Here is a 15,829-nt window from a genome sequence, read left to right as displayed (position 1 = left end):
CCTGGTTGTATGGTTAAAGACCACTTGTAGAGATTCATAGTTCACAAACTTTACAAACGTGGATGACTCTAAAGCTTTGTGAAATCCCAGAGATATTATGGAGGTAGAGAACTCTTGGATATCCAGTTTCTAGAGGGGATATGTGGTAAGAAAGACAATGAAGTAAGAGATGAAGGTATGGAAAAAGGTAATAGAAGAGAAACACAGGATTTGCAGTAAGATTTCACGTTGGACCTATTATTTGTTTTTCAAATTTGTTCTAGAAAAGACTCAAATATATCCTTTGTGTGTATATTGACTAAGTGGGTATTTTTCATTTTTGTTTTGCTTCCATTACTGTTTTAAAGATAAATAGTTAACATAATCCTCAGGATATACTTCAACTTAAAAAATATGTGAGGAGAAGGCAGCACTGCATAGTATGATTAAAATATTACAGAGAGATTTGGGCATTTTGTTGATTTTTTTCATTACCCTTAGAATTTTAATGACACATATGTAATTCATACAGACCATAAGATTCCTCTTTCTCCTGTATAATTAAGTTTTCTTCTTTTGAAGTCTTCTTAGTCTGACTTTTAGTGATAATCAGTTGCGAAAGAATTTGGATTTCTCCTAACTTCTTTTTGTGAGCAAAGCCAATTTATTTTTCAGAAAAAAAAATAAGTAAGAAAGAAATGACAGAACTGTCTCTGTAATGGCCAGTTGAAACAAGAAATCCACTTCTGTCTTTCTAATTATGCTCAACTCTGTTGAGTTTTAGTATGCTGCGCTTATCAGTTCTCTCGGGCGCTTGTTTAATTGGGTGACAAATGGAAGAATATGACAATCTCAGTATGAAAGTTCAGCTAGTCTGTGCATAAGCATTAGCTGTCCTATTATAAGAAGATAACTGAAGTCAGAAGCTATTGATATGCTTAAGGGATTCAGAAATATTCAGTACTGTTGAAACTTCAAAAGGACATAATAAAAATTTTAAAGTTTTTAATCATAAGCAATGAGAGATGTTTTAATAAATATTTCAGAAGAGTGATATTAAATATGGAATTTCAGAGAAGTAATACAATTTTTGGTAAAAGTTTTTTTTTGTTGTTGTTGTTTTAATAAAATCGAAGGCAATTTATGAATTGTTCAGATACACTATACTGATTCCTAACTTGAGGAGAATTTTTTTTTTAATTATAAAATGTTTTTATTAAATGTTAGATATACACACAAAGCCTATTTCTAACCAGGTGTCCTGCTTTAGTATCTTAATATGACACAACACTTTATGGAGACGCTGTTGTTGCGTTTTGACAATGATGGATTGTCTCTGGTGTGCTTGGTGTAAACTATCATTGGTGATGGACTGGCAGTATTCTTGACACCAGTGCCATTGTCTTCTAATGTCATGATAGTTTCTCTAATGCAGCATTTGACATTTGCACATACATCAGTTTTGATTATTCTGTCAAAGAAAGCAAATAGATAATTTAATTTTATATCATCAGGACTATCAACTCCCACTTCATTGCTTGACTGAGAGGCCAGGTGAGTTCCAACTGGGAAAATAGACTGTATTTAGAAACATACTGATGAAATAAGTTACACGATAGGGATTAATGAAAAGGGTGGATCTGTTATTTGTAACACTGCTTTCTGGTCTTGGCAACAGATTTGTTTTCAATCTTAGTAGAATTTGCTCAATTGTAGGTTAGAGTCTGTTCTATCTAAGATATGTTCATTCCAACAGCTTTCTTGCTTATTCCATCAAAGAAATAGTGCAACTCAAGGTAGAGGAATGATTTGAAATGGGTTGATCTATCGTTTACATTATCAGTTTTATCTGATGAATTGTAATAGCTCCAAAGAAACCAGTATTTGTGTTCTGAACTTTTCCTCTTGCACTTTAAAGCTCATGGTCATTTTAAGTACATTCAAAAATTAAAAGGCAATGGGACTGCAATTCATAGAACAAACAAAAAAGAAAGGAAAAGAATTTGTTCGTTTTACTCCTTCAGCTTGTTTCAATTTCTAAAATAAATCCGATGCATGCTGATTTGGATCACATTTTATTTTTTATGTGAAGCAACAGAAAAGAGCGTCTGCCCCTGAGTTCTCTAAAACATAATTTTTCTGGTCCAGGAGTAGTGGCATTCGGGCCTGACACTGGCAGTAACAACTGCAGGGGCTTCCTAATAACTCACCAAACGCAGAAGGCAAACCATGGCCCTGAACCAGGTCGCAAGCTGTGTCTGTTGTTTGTAACTGCCCTGTGGCAGTGAAGCTTTCCTTTTTTTCATTATTCATATTGAAAACATGTGAAAATTCTTAGCCAACTGTTGTGTAATAACAATATCCCTTTAGATTTTGTGTAATGAAGTACAAGGTTACCATTTATGTAGCACCATCAGTTATAGCTTACACAAATGTAGCTCAAAGAAAAATGTCAGTTCTCTAAATGTATATCCATGTGGTTATGGAACTTAATGAAAGCTGTTTTTGCTCTATAGATTCTTATGATTGCTATGATTGTAAACTCCGTTTTATTTTAAAAATAAATCAAAATAGCATCTATAGGAGTGAGATTGAGGTTTGGCTTCTCCATGACCAATCAAGTGCTAAGCATTTAAGTTCTCTGGTAACCATGGTTTTAACACAAAGGGGTCCTGATGTTATTTGGAAACCTTGTTCTGACTGAATTGTGTCCAGTTTACCTTATTCCATATCACATTAAATAGACACTTCAAGAACCTGAGAAAACTTCTCTTTTCTGGCCTGGTGTGTAATTTTATATTTTAATGTGTTCTCAAAGGCCATACATAGTTTCTCTCAGTAGGTTTACATGTGGGTGCTTGTGGGTGGTATACTTGTGTATTATTTTGATGGAGGATAATTTATGGGGTATGAAAAAGTAGGACAATCATTTTAGCCATGCCTGGACTCATAGTGGCAAATACAAGAGAAAATTACACCAAAGCAATTGCTCTCTAAAAGGACATATTCCATGTTGTTTCCAAAATACGATGTTACACCCTGCCTTTTGTATTACCTTCCTTGAACCATAATAGTTTACTTCACATAAATTGTTTTTGTTCTGTATGTTTTATAATCTGTAATTATATTGTTTATTTTCATATTTTAACATACATAATAGTGTTTATAATCATACTTTAATTAGTCTCATGTTTCAAGTACATCTGCTTCTCATGGAAAAGAACCACTAAATAGGTATTAAAAAGAAATTCCTTAAATGGTGAATCTAATATCTTTAATTATTTTATCTATTGAAAGTATGGAGAGTGTAGAATTAGAGTAAATAGTTATCAGCATGCAGTAATTTGCACAGAAAAATGATTCAATGTTAGTATGTTAAATTTTCATTTAATTCAATGTTCTTTATGTTAAATTTTCATTTAATTCACATTTGTTATTTACATGTGAAAATGTGAGTGATCTGGGAATTGATTTTATTTATATATATATATATATATATATATATATATATATATATATATATATATATATATATATTATTTTGAACTGCTACCAAATGTTGGTAGCATGTACAAGAAAACACTGATATTCTCAAATGTATTTTAAATCACAACATACATATTAGTTATCTATTATACACTAAGAATTGTGCTCATTATTGCATAGAGATGCAAGACAATTTTGTATCAACATACTATACTCATATTTTTCATTTGGTAGCATTTTATATGTGAATTTTCACTTTTCTTTTTTGGTACCAGGGAATGAACCAAGGGCACTTAGCCACAGAGCCACCTCCCCAAGCCCTTTTTTATATTTTATCAGAAACAGGGTTTTGTTGAGTTGCTTAGGATCTTGCTAAGTTGCTGAGGCTAGCTTTTATTTGAAATCCTCTTGCCTCAGCCTCCTGAGTCGCTGGGATTATGGGTGTGAGTCACTAGGCTCAACTGAATTTGTATTTTTCCCACAAAACACACTAAAAGTAAAAAAAAAAAAGTAGAAATTAAATTAAAAATATTTTTACTGAGCTGTTTATTCCAATATGAATTTTTAGTTTTATATGCATCTTATAATTAACAGTAAGTCTGAAAATTCATTTCTTAATTAAACAATGAAACAATGAGTTCTGGAAATATTGCAGCAGAATGAAGAACTAGGATCTCATTGAATTGCAGTCTGACTTTTAAGTGCTTGATAAAATGCTGAACTAAGAATAAATTATTGGTAGAGAAAAAAACAAATGGTAAAACTATTTTAAACTCAATATTCACATTGGCAAGAAACAAAAATTATCATAAAACACTATTTTCAGCTAAGAAAATAGGAATTTTTTTCTTTTTAGTTATCAGCATTTTCTTAAGCTTTGTGATAGTTTGATAGATTTAACAATATGAAATTCTAAAACATCCTTTGTGTGTGGTAACAGAAAATTTCACACTCTGTTATGACAAAATAGAAGCTAATCAATGCTTACTTTTTACTTTTCAAAACTCCAGTGTGGAGTGATATGAGGATATGTAGAAAGTTATATTTCAAAGCATTAATAAATTATTATAATAACGGCTAATTAGTTCATCCTTCAATCAAATTTATATTAACCAACTAATTCATAGTAATATTTATTGCGCATGAGAATTATCCAAGATATTCTAGAGCATCCTAACTGACTTCTATGCCAACCTAAACCAGTTAAATTGTGCTTTCTCATAACTTTATTTCAAGAGGGAGAGAATGAACAAATTAGATTGATGAAACCAAGCAAAGTTTCAAAAGCTTGTTAACTACTGAGTTTAGAAAGCCAGTATGATGTTTGGAATGGGTATCTGATTTATGTATGAGTCAGGGGCTCGAAGTCCCAGAAATAACCCTCATTTTACTCACATAATACACATGACACTGAACTTGTTAAATGACCCTACCTGTCTTAAGAATTGTCTTGTATAATGAGATGGTGATTTTAAATGATTTCTAAGACTCCTGATAGCTCTAAAATTTTATATATGCTGGCACTGATGCATTTTCTTCAAGAGGCTCTCAAAAATGTTTAATAAATTAAGTATCCTTTGTAATAAGGATTTCTAACTAGAAGTAAAATATTTGCTTACCAACTTACAGTTATTGAAGTAACTCCACAGTTAGAATTACTATAATGTGGCAGACACTATGTGCAATTATGAAAAGGAAGATATATTGTTAAATATATAGGGAAGATAATGGGAACAGATGACTGTATTGTAATTTTATAATTACCATAATAAAATATAAAGGAAACATTGTGGTAAGAAAAAGGAATAAGATATACCTATATCTTGGGAGTATTAATCTTCTTATTCTTTGCACGTTTACCCTTAAAGAATTTTCTACCTTTCAGCAACACAGCTTTAATTTTGTTCTTAAACATCATTGCTTTTACAAAAAATTTTCCAGGTGTACCTCTGGGGTCTTTCCTGAGCCTCTTGTAATTATTATGGTATGTGTTTTGAATAACTATATGAATTTAATAAACTCTTGTCTTATTAATATTAAATATAATGATTTATTTGCAATAATTTAAAAACATAATCAAAGGAAAACTGGAAAGTAATTATCATTAGGTTAAATAGAATATTTAAATAGCTTGCTTATTTATTCATATTTCTTTTTATTGCTACATAGAGGTGAGTTTATTAGGAAAAAACTAATTTCTTTTTATCAATGAGAAGAGTATTGTTTGGAATCATGGGTACCTATAAAATAAAAGAGTAGTAAGGATTATTAATCTGTAAGTTAGTTAATTATAAAAAAATGATTTATCATCTATGTGTCTATCTATAACTTGAGAACAGTAATAATTACTCCTTGAAGAAAATAAGATAAATAAAACAAAATAAATATGACATGATTACATTATTAAATATAGATTGAATATGATATTTAGATATCAAATTCAGATTTAGTCAATTTTTATTTTAATAACCTTAAAATGAATCCTTTGTTTTTCATAATCTTTTACATTATGAGATTTTATTATTTTCTTTTTTGCATAATCATATTTAAATAATAATTAATTTGAAAGGATATAGGTAGAAAGATCCAAATTTGAATTGTAATGTACATAGAGGATCCACAGTTAAATACATAGATAGGCAGATAAATATATAGATATTTATAAACATGTAGACTTGGTACTTGCCCTGATTAAATTCACAAGAGAAATAAATATTAATTGGCTTGGTTAGTAAATGTTAATATGTACCACTTCTACAGAGAAGTACACACTGTGTTCAGATTTGAGAACATTTCAGCAACCATCTCATACATCCTCACTATCACTATCTTCCTATAAATCCTGTATACAAGGTCAATCAATCCTCATACTGGCTTTTAATAAATATTATTTTTTTCCTAATTTTGATATTAATGGTATCATTAAGGATTTTACTCACATTTTACTTGTGAGATTCATCCATAGTATTCCTTGATATTGCCTTTACATCATTGATTCTGTGCTACAGTATTCAAATCCTCAGTATATTTTTGCATTACATTGGTGACCATTATTGTGATATGTTTCTATTTGAAATTATTAGGAATGATATTGCTGTGAACCACTTTGCATATCCAGGTGCAAAGTGCAAACCCATTTTTGTTGACTACATACTTAGCTCTTAAGATATGCCTATCTCCTCTGATGCAAGTAATTTCAAAGAATTTTCTGAAGTGGTTGTTCCAATTTATAGGCCAAGAAGCACTGTAAGAGAATTCCAGTTCCTTCACAGTACTGAAAGCACCTGCTATTTTCTGACTTTATATTCTTATAAGTCATCTAATGAACATCATCTGATAGTGGTATCTCATTATGCTTAATTTCAGCTCCCTGATATGAAAGTTTAATGCAATTTCATGAATGTTGGTTATATAGATATCCTCTTTTTGTCAAGTGCCTTTTTAAGATTACCCTTGTTTTATAATTTGTCTGTAGAATATTTTTACATATTCTACATATGAGACCTTCATTATTTATACGGATTGCAATAAAGTTTATAATATTTCAATAAATAAAATGTCATATAATTAATGACTCCTTGAGGAAAAATTTATACAAGAATACATCATTCTTTATATTTGAAAAATAAATCTCAGATCTCATTTTAGATGTCATCATCTGAAATACAGTGAGCCAAATATAGTTTATGTCCTTTACTGTAATCTTCTGAAAACAGTGTTTCCGATAATTAAAGAATTGAAGGACACTTCTGAAGGAATGGACAAGAAGACACTGTGTGGTAGAATGAATCTCAGGAAAATGTTGTCAAGATGTGGGCAACATTGACAAACATAAGCAATGACTGGAATGGAAGTTTGTCTGAATGTGGGTACTACTACCAGTTCTTCCCCACCCCAGTCCAAAATATTTAAATGAATTTCTCTTGCTACCATACAGAAAAGGCAAAATAATCAATATTAAGGTATTTTTAGTTATTTAGTTAAGATGTGATATTTAGAAGAGAACATTGAACTGGGAAGGACGATCCTAGGTCCACTCTTTGTTCATAATTTTTTTGTGAATAAGCTATGTTGTTCCAGTATTTGACATGGGTAATCAATGTTGTATGCAATGACTTAAAAGTTACATTGATATAACCAAATGTAACTCTAACAATATAAATTTTTTAATGAGAAAAAGGCTGAAAAAAGATAGAACCTACAAATTTTAGTGTTATGAATAAAGAATAATCCTGAACAAGAATTGACCTAGTCACAGCTATTTTCATGTCTAGAAAAATGATGACGTTAAACAAGTAAAAATAGAAAAATATATTAGCTGTTGTTCCTCTGGGATAGTAATTTATTTCATTTCTTAAATTTCCAACATGAGCATTTATTACTTTTGTTATTAGAAATGGCAGGTTGGAACAAGAAAGAATATTGCTACTCTCTGTGTTTTCTTGTCTTATAACCAATAAAAAGTTGATAGATGACAAGTCATTATAAGGGGGGATACCTATCTATGTCTCTGTGGAAACCTAAAAGATAAAAAATTACTTCTCCTTAAACATCATAAAAAGTTCCTAAGAGCATTATAAACTTTAAAATGTAGATTTTAAATAGAATATATATTTTATAGATTTGTATTAAGTATATAGTATATAGTATTTACATGATCATGCATTTTATTGAATTGTTGAGGAAACAATAATCAGTTTATCATTTTGACAACAATGAACAAGTATTTTGCTTCATGTTGAAAGAAGTCTAGAGCAATAAGTCACAGATCTCAATAAAATATATGTGTGTATGTATAATTTTACAAAGCACATAAACTTTTTCTCTTACCCTTTTCATTCAATATGAAAAACATTTTCTCATGTACTTATATTTCTGGATAGACTCCTCAAGTGTATTCTGTATCAAAGGATGACAAACTTTTTCTGGTTTTATATTAACGCTGTTTTTCTTTTCTGTCCTATGGACTTGAATGGCTCATTTTTCCTTAAGCAATATTTCTCACTTAGTGTCATTATGGAATATTCTTTCTCTATTAGACATTGACTACATATTAATGTGACTTTGGGGAAAAATTTTTGCATAGTTTGATTCAAGGCTGAACTTGATTTGGTATGATTAAAAATGAAGCATCCTGTCTCTGTCTAAAAATAAACATAGTAGCATCCAGTATTGATATCAGAAAAAGTATTATAATACAACCTTGATTGGGTGCTAGAAGAGGAATAATTCTGGGATATTCCTACCAGAGTTATTTTTGTGCCTTGGTGTTTTTATAATAAACATTTAATTCTTCACACATATTTTGAAGTAATTGCTATGGGACAAGACCACAGTAAAGACTTTTCATAAACTATCTCATTTCATATTCACCAAATTGTAAGCATTTTGTCTGGGATAAATTCTTCTCCAGTGAGTATTTGGAGCTAGGACCCAGGTGTGTTCTTTTCATCTATTTATAAAAATTATATATCATTATAAGAATTTTGCAAGGAAATATTTTTAATATATAATATGTAAATTTGAACACAGTTGACTCTAATAATACTATTTTTGTTTGGGAATAATATTTGTTGTTTTACTATTCTTTTGTTTGTCTTCTTTTCATTGTTTTCTTTTTTCACTTAAGATTGTTTTTCTTCAACTAATCTTTCATGAATTAATCCCATAACCCCAATACATTACTATGCCATGATAATCATCATGAGGCAATCATCATATTTTGAACATATAATACTGTAGGGAAGTTTGATATGAAGTAGCCAAGATTGTTTATTTCCAAGTAAATTATCTGTACACTTTTTATTTTACTGTAAGCACACTTGAATCTGTACTTTGTTTATATAATTACTTATAAGCCATCTCTTTGAATAAGGAAGATTATTTTTCTATTACTCCTTATCAGATTCCCCAACTGTGAGATTATAGGTAATAATTCAATGAAACTACATAGAAAACTTTGAAACAAATAATTGAAAATGACATGCATTGCTTTTTCTTAAATTTACTACACTTTACATCCTTATTGACTTCTACAATATAATTTAAACACAGTTCACAAATATATTCTTTTATAGAACCAAAATCATGTTTGACATATTTTCAAGACAACTTTCTCAAATTTAATTTTGGAAATGTTCAACGTCACATGCTGTAGCTGGGTAAGCCATATCCTCCTTGCTCTGAGCTCCCCGGTGTACCCCTTAACCTCCCAATCGTTCAGGCACTTGTACTTTTATTCGGAATATTCAGTTACAACCACAACCCAATTTGACACTGTAGAGAGGACATGCTTTATGTATTCTAATCTCTGTGTTTTCTTGATCTCAACATATTCTTTATAACATGCACTAAATAAATTAAAATGTGTTTCTTAAAAAATTTCTTAGAATGTTTTTCATTTTAATTTATTCATTGCTTGTTTTTCTGGGACAATATATTGAAATCAAGGAAACAGAGATTAGAATAAATTAAAATGAAAAACATTCTAAGAAATGTTTTAAGAAACACATTTTAATTTATGTATTGCATGTTTTTCTCACTCTCCATGCCATTTCTCAAAACCTTGACTATAATCAATAATGATTATAATGTCAGTGTCAACTCCTTTTGTGTTTATCTATTGAATGAACACATTTTTTTTCTATAAATGAAGATCCCTAAATTAGAGTTTCATCTACCACCTGATGATCAAAACTTCAACCTATCAGTGGTACATCTACACGGTTCATTTTTGTTAGACTTAGAACCTCTACAGAAATACCTGTATCATAATTTCATATTCATTTTTTTTCATTTATATTTCACTTCATTATTAGTTTGAAACTAAAATATATGCACATTTAAAAATACAGAAACATTTATTAGAGTTGACACTAATAAGACATATAGGATCCTTAAATATAAAAAATTGAAGAAATAGTTTTGTTTCATAGAATGTGCTGGAGTTTGTACATTTTTATTTTAACACATGAAGTCCGAAGTTTTCAATTGTGTGAATGTCATTAAAATTGAATAAAAATAGCTTGAAAATTAAATATAGAGCTTATATATCCTTAAAATATATTTTCATATGTATGAAATATATATATTTGTAGATATATATGTGTGTGTATATATACACACATATATACCTCTACAAACATAACAGTTTTTTCAAATGTGTCATAATTGGTATATTTGTTGTTCGATTTAAGATTCTATAGGCATTCCACATCTGGGAAACTGGGACACAAAGAGTTAAATTAGACAATGGTTAATAAATTTATCTGTGAAAAAAATAAAATTATAACTAATATTAGAGTTTTATTACCATTCATGGTGAATGAGAAATTAAAGCAACATGGATATAGATACAGAGATACAGCAATCTCAAAATTCAACAGTTTATTATTTTTTCATACATTTATTCTCAATAACACAGTAACAGAAACAAACAAACAAAAAAGATTCTCTGTAATGAAATAAAATGACCTTACTTACTCAGTAGTGACCTTGCCACTTTCTTGCTTTGGTTTCCCCTATGTTGCATGTGTTTCTTTCTCTTCGCCATTGTCTGTGCATTTACACAAGAACCTCTCTAACCCAGGAAGGGTTGAGGTGGGGATACGGAAACAAAGGCATAGAACTGAGGTTGTTTGTAGGACAGGGAGATAAATTTGCTGTTGAGGAGATATAGTACAGACACAAGCCAGATGGTTTAGACTTTGATGCTAACATAAGAAGAAAAATAAAATAATAAAATGAGTTTTTTTTTTTAAAGTAGCTTGGCGAATGGCTCTGATTTATTGAGAAAACAAACAAAAGGCAATTTTCATGAGTTAATATTTTTTTCTAGCACAAGTGGTGCACATTCCTATAATTCCAGTGATTCAAAAGGCTGAGGCAGGAGGTAGCAAGTTCAATCTAGCCTGAGCAATTTAGCAAGGCTCTAAGGAACTTAGCAAGACCCTGTCTCAAAATTAAAAAAAAAAAAAAAAAAAAAAATATATATATATATATATATATATATATATATATAAAATTGGCTGGGGATGTTGCTTAGTGGATAAGCACCTCTAGGTTTAATTCCTAGTACAAAACAAAAACAAAAAAAATATTTCTATCCTAAAAACAATTGCTCTATATTTGATAAAATATGAGACCTAATGTGAGTTTTGCTTCCATTATTTTCCCAGAAGATTTATCCCTGACCAAATGAGAGAAAGTGGAAATATATTTATTACTAGTATATATCAGATCCTAGACCTTTTAGTGATGTTTACCATCAAATGTATAATGTGAGTATGTGACAACTACACTGATCTGAAAGAACATTGCAAAATCTGATCTATATAATAAGGTTGATTCTTTGTTTGTCAGGTAACAGAAACACGGACGGGTCCTCTTGGCTGCAGTAATTATGACAACCTAGATTCTGTGAGTTCTGTTCTGGTTCAAAGTCCTGAGAATAAGATTCAATTGCAAGGTACGTAGGTAAAATTTTTATTAATGCTCCATGATTCTGGATGGAAAGTTACCCTGTTGTGATTTCTTTCATATTTTTAAAAGAAGCCATAAATATCATACTATGTGTATTTTTTTACATTTATAAAAGACTAATATCATAATTTTTGGCCTATATGAACATTCTAGGCCAGATAAAGAAAATGTCAAAACTTGACTTTCTTCCCTGATTAATATTATAGCCATTGAAAATATATCTTAGCAATATTATTCTTTGTATATGATAATCGTCTCAATAAACAATGATTTCTGCATGGGCTCGCCTGAGATATGATTTTTTTACGAATAGATTCTTGTGAAAGTTAAAACCATATTTGTTTACAGTGTAAAATGAACTGTTGGCATTTTAAATTTAACTTAGTATGTCAGCCAATGCTGAATTTTTTCAGCTAAATAAAAATGTACTTGATAATATGTTAAGAAAATACCTGTATTCACATTATGTCCATTGTAGAGATTTGTTTTGTGATAATGGTGATGATTTGCCATGTTTTCTTTTATCATATTTTGGTAAATGTTTCAATATAGACTGTTAATCATAACAGCATTAATCATATTCCAAAAGTTCATATGGGTATGGGTATTTCCTCATTTTTAAAGGCAAAAAAAGTTAATGAATACATATGTTTACACATTTATTAGTTGAACTAGCTCAGAAAAATATTTATGTTGACATTCATTGCTCAAAATAAGTTGAGTGATCCAAGTGGAAATCTTGACTAATTATTCTTTTGTATACATTTTGAATTTTGCATATTAGAGTTGTATGTACTGTATTCAGTTTTATATAAAAGCTATCTGATTTATTAATGTAATTTTAGATTTAAGTTATTGAAATATTTTCTCTAATTTAAATAGAAATGCAATATTACTTGTAATCTCTACTTCTTACTCCTTTCCGATGTATGGATTAACTTTCAATCAGAATTATTAAGTTTGATAAAAAATGACAATACATGCTTAAACCATTTTTATTGGTTATTTTATTGGTTTGTTTAAAATATATATTAATGAGACATTGGATTTTATTGTCTATAAATCATCACAGTTTCAAAATACTTTTATATCATGAAACTAAAACCTCAATATTCTCTCCTAAAAAAGAAGAAAAGATAGGAACACTTTCCTTTTGTATAAATATTATTTCTATGCTTCTAATTTATATGATTCAGAAACTCTCATTTATAATATTCACATTTTTTTTTACTTGCTGGACCTGTGTTTTCAATTGTTTATTCTAATTCTGTTTGTACATGTGAGGGTAAAGAATCTTTCCAGGATTATTTTTGGAAACCAGTCTCAAGATCTTCAGCATCCTATCTACTCTTTGTTAAATTTGATTTGTATTACAGTCCCAGTATCATCTTGATTTATCTTCTCATCTTTATTTTATAAAAGAATTCAAACTCTTTAGCAATTCAGGATCAATGCTATCATCATGCATTCCTTTGAAGGGGAAAAAAATTCCTAAACCTGGGTCACTGCATAAGTCAATTGAAAAAATTGATATTGCTAAGAATCCACTTTAGGTCTTTGTCTATAACACTTTGTTAGCGACTTGGTTGAATGGATAGATTGTTATGGATATATATGTAGATGATAAACATAAATAGAGATAATTTGTTGTTGTGTGTATTTTTGTGTGATAAGTAGAAGATGAAGTTCTACAATGTTAATGAGATTGTTTGGGGATGTTTGGAATGCATATATATTATTGAAAGGAGTCTAGATGTGTGAGTTTTTCTGTAAAGATCATCTTCTAAAACTCTACTGTTATAGAAGAAAAATAATTGCTTGTAAAGTAGAATTTTATCAGAGCAAAGCAAAGGCTGCATTAATAACTACTGATGGCAATAACATTAGGCAATATATTCAGAACAAAAATCCATGACCTATCTACTAATATAAGAAATTGTTAATTATTTTGTCAATAATAACACCACATATGAAAAGGGTAAAAATATTAATTTTCACTAAAATTAATGAAAATGAAATCAAATGTTTGCTGCTAGTGAGAAAGCTGGATGTTTTTGCTTGTTTGACCTTGCAATTTGACTTTGCCAATAGAGTTTCTGAGCAGATGTTTTTTGAGAATTGACAAAACCATATCTATAACTCCAAACTATTGATGAAAATATATTTAAGATATATGATAAAAAGTCATAGTATTGGAAAATATATATTGCAATTAATATTTCAAGTTTCTCAACCCCTTATGATTGTATCTTATGAAACCAAGTACCTCTAAGTGAAAGGATACAGTAGTAATTAAAAGTTGCTTAAGTCTTGATAGTAACTTTTTAGTAAAATTCTCAGAAATTGAGAAAGTGAATGATCCATATAACTGAATTACAAATAATTTTCAGGTTAGTTGGTTTCCAATTTATTTCAACAAAATTGACAGGAAACAATAGGTTACTATTAGATAATTAAATATAATTTTAAAAGATGAAACACTATGCGACTTTTTCATTACAACAATAATTGAATGATACTTCTTTATAACACTATTTTTATCACTATTCGTAAAAGTTATTTATCAATATTTAAAGTTAATTCTAGAGAATTATATGTTATTAGTGATTCCTATGGTAATCCCATAAGGATTTCTTTAATATTAAAATTTTTATTGTCATGAAATTATGTATGGCATATCTATAATGTAACTCTTTACATAATTTAATTTAAATTTCTCAGGAAATATACATGCATACATGTATTTTAGGTAATCTCCCTTCATAATAGAAAAGTATGACTATGAATAAGGTGAGATGTTTATGAATAAAATATTTGAGGAGAATATTAGGTATGTTGCAATGAAGTGACTTCAGGAGAGAATATATGTGTGTGCATCTCTATATTACATATACTATTATTGTTTATGTTTTATTTTTTGAAAGAAATATTAAATGTTGATCACCAGGATTAAATTCTATTTGGTACATACATAGATATACCATAACATTTTAATATACACATATTTATAATATAATAGAAATGACCTACTATGGACATATTTAATGAAGGCAAGAAAAATTTTATGGCAACTTAATTATGTCCTTTTTCATCATCTTGTTTAAATACGTTCTTCTGACACAGCTTACTGTCTTTCAGCTGTACCTATTCTGCTATTAATCAATGCTTCTTAATTCCAATTGATGTATTTTCACTCACAGAATATACACTTGATTGTTATTTATAATTTCTAGTAACTTACCAAACTTGTCTGTTTTCTTATTTAATTTTTGAGCATGTGATTATAATTAACTTTTAGTTTCATGGTTGAGAGTCTTTAGATCATTGTTGTTGTGTTTTAGATTTGTAAAAGTGATTCAACAATATTAATGTTCTTTTTTTCCTTCAGAGAAGATTTCCAAAAGTATTGTAATCAATTTTAAATTGAGCCCATTGAAATTATGCTTCAGGTCTGGTGAAAGCTAATATGTTTGGCTTGTCTTGTCCCGTTTGTCTTTTCTCTTTGGGTTTATAGTTCATCTTGGTTTTAGAAACCCCTACATATTTACTATATCTGGCATGGCTAGTTCAAAGTGACAATTTTTGCCTTGTTACTGGGAAAAATTCTAAGGAAAAAAAATATGTGTGTTCAATGTTTGACTCACTCCCATGGAGTTTGATTCCCTTCTCACCATATTAGCCCCACAAGTTCTTACTGCCTAGTTAACCTTTTAATGCCTTGAAACAGATTATCTTAAATATTTATAAGCTTTCCACTTGCTCTCAATGAGAACTTTATTTCAAAGCAGACATGTCCTCCAACACTGGAAGCATCCATGTGTTACTTCACGGCATGTATACCTGCCCTGCTTCTCCCATCCTGGTTTTTACAGTCAACTCCCAG

The 15,829-nt window shown here is 29.5% G+C and overlaps 1 protein-coding gene across 3 annotated transcripts in view; it reads left to right on the top strand.

The window, feature by feature from the left end:
- Brinp3 (BMP/retinoic acid inducible neural specific 3) overlaps window positions 1-15,829 on the top strand; it is a 383,341-nt gene that overhangs the window by 233,479 nt on the left and 134,033 nt on the right. For all 3 annotated transcript variants that reach the window (XM_046427569.2, XM_058573679.1, XM_058573680.1), the window contains exon 5: window positions 11,827-11,932. In XM_046427569.2, coding sequence (XP_046283525.1) covers window positions 11,827-11,932 — 106 coding nt within the window. The remainder of the gene's footprint in view (window positions 1-11,826; window positions 11,933-15,829) is intronic.

The sequence above is a fragment of the Marmota monax genome, unplaced genomic scaffold (assembly GCF_021218885.2).
Source record: "Marmota monax isolate L192 unplaced genomic scaffold, Marmota_monax_Labrador192_F-V1.1 WCK01_AAM20220418_F8-fsc00202, whole genome shotgun sequence".
Taxonomy (NCBI): Eukaryota; Metazoa; Chordata; class Mammalia; order Rodentia; family Sciuridae; genus Marmota; species Marmota monax.
The sequence above is the reverse complement of the archived record's forward strand: the minus strand, read 5'-3'. Positions and strand labels throughout refer to the sequence as shown.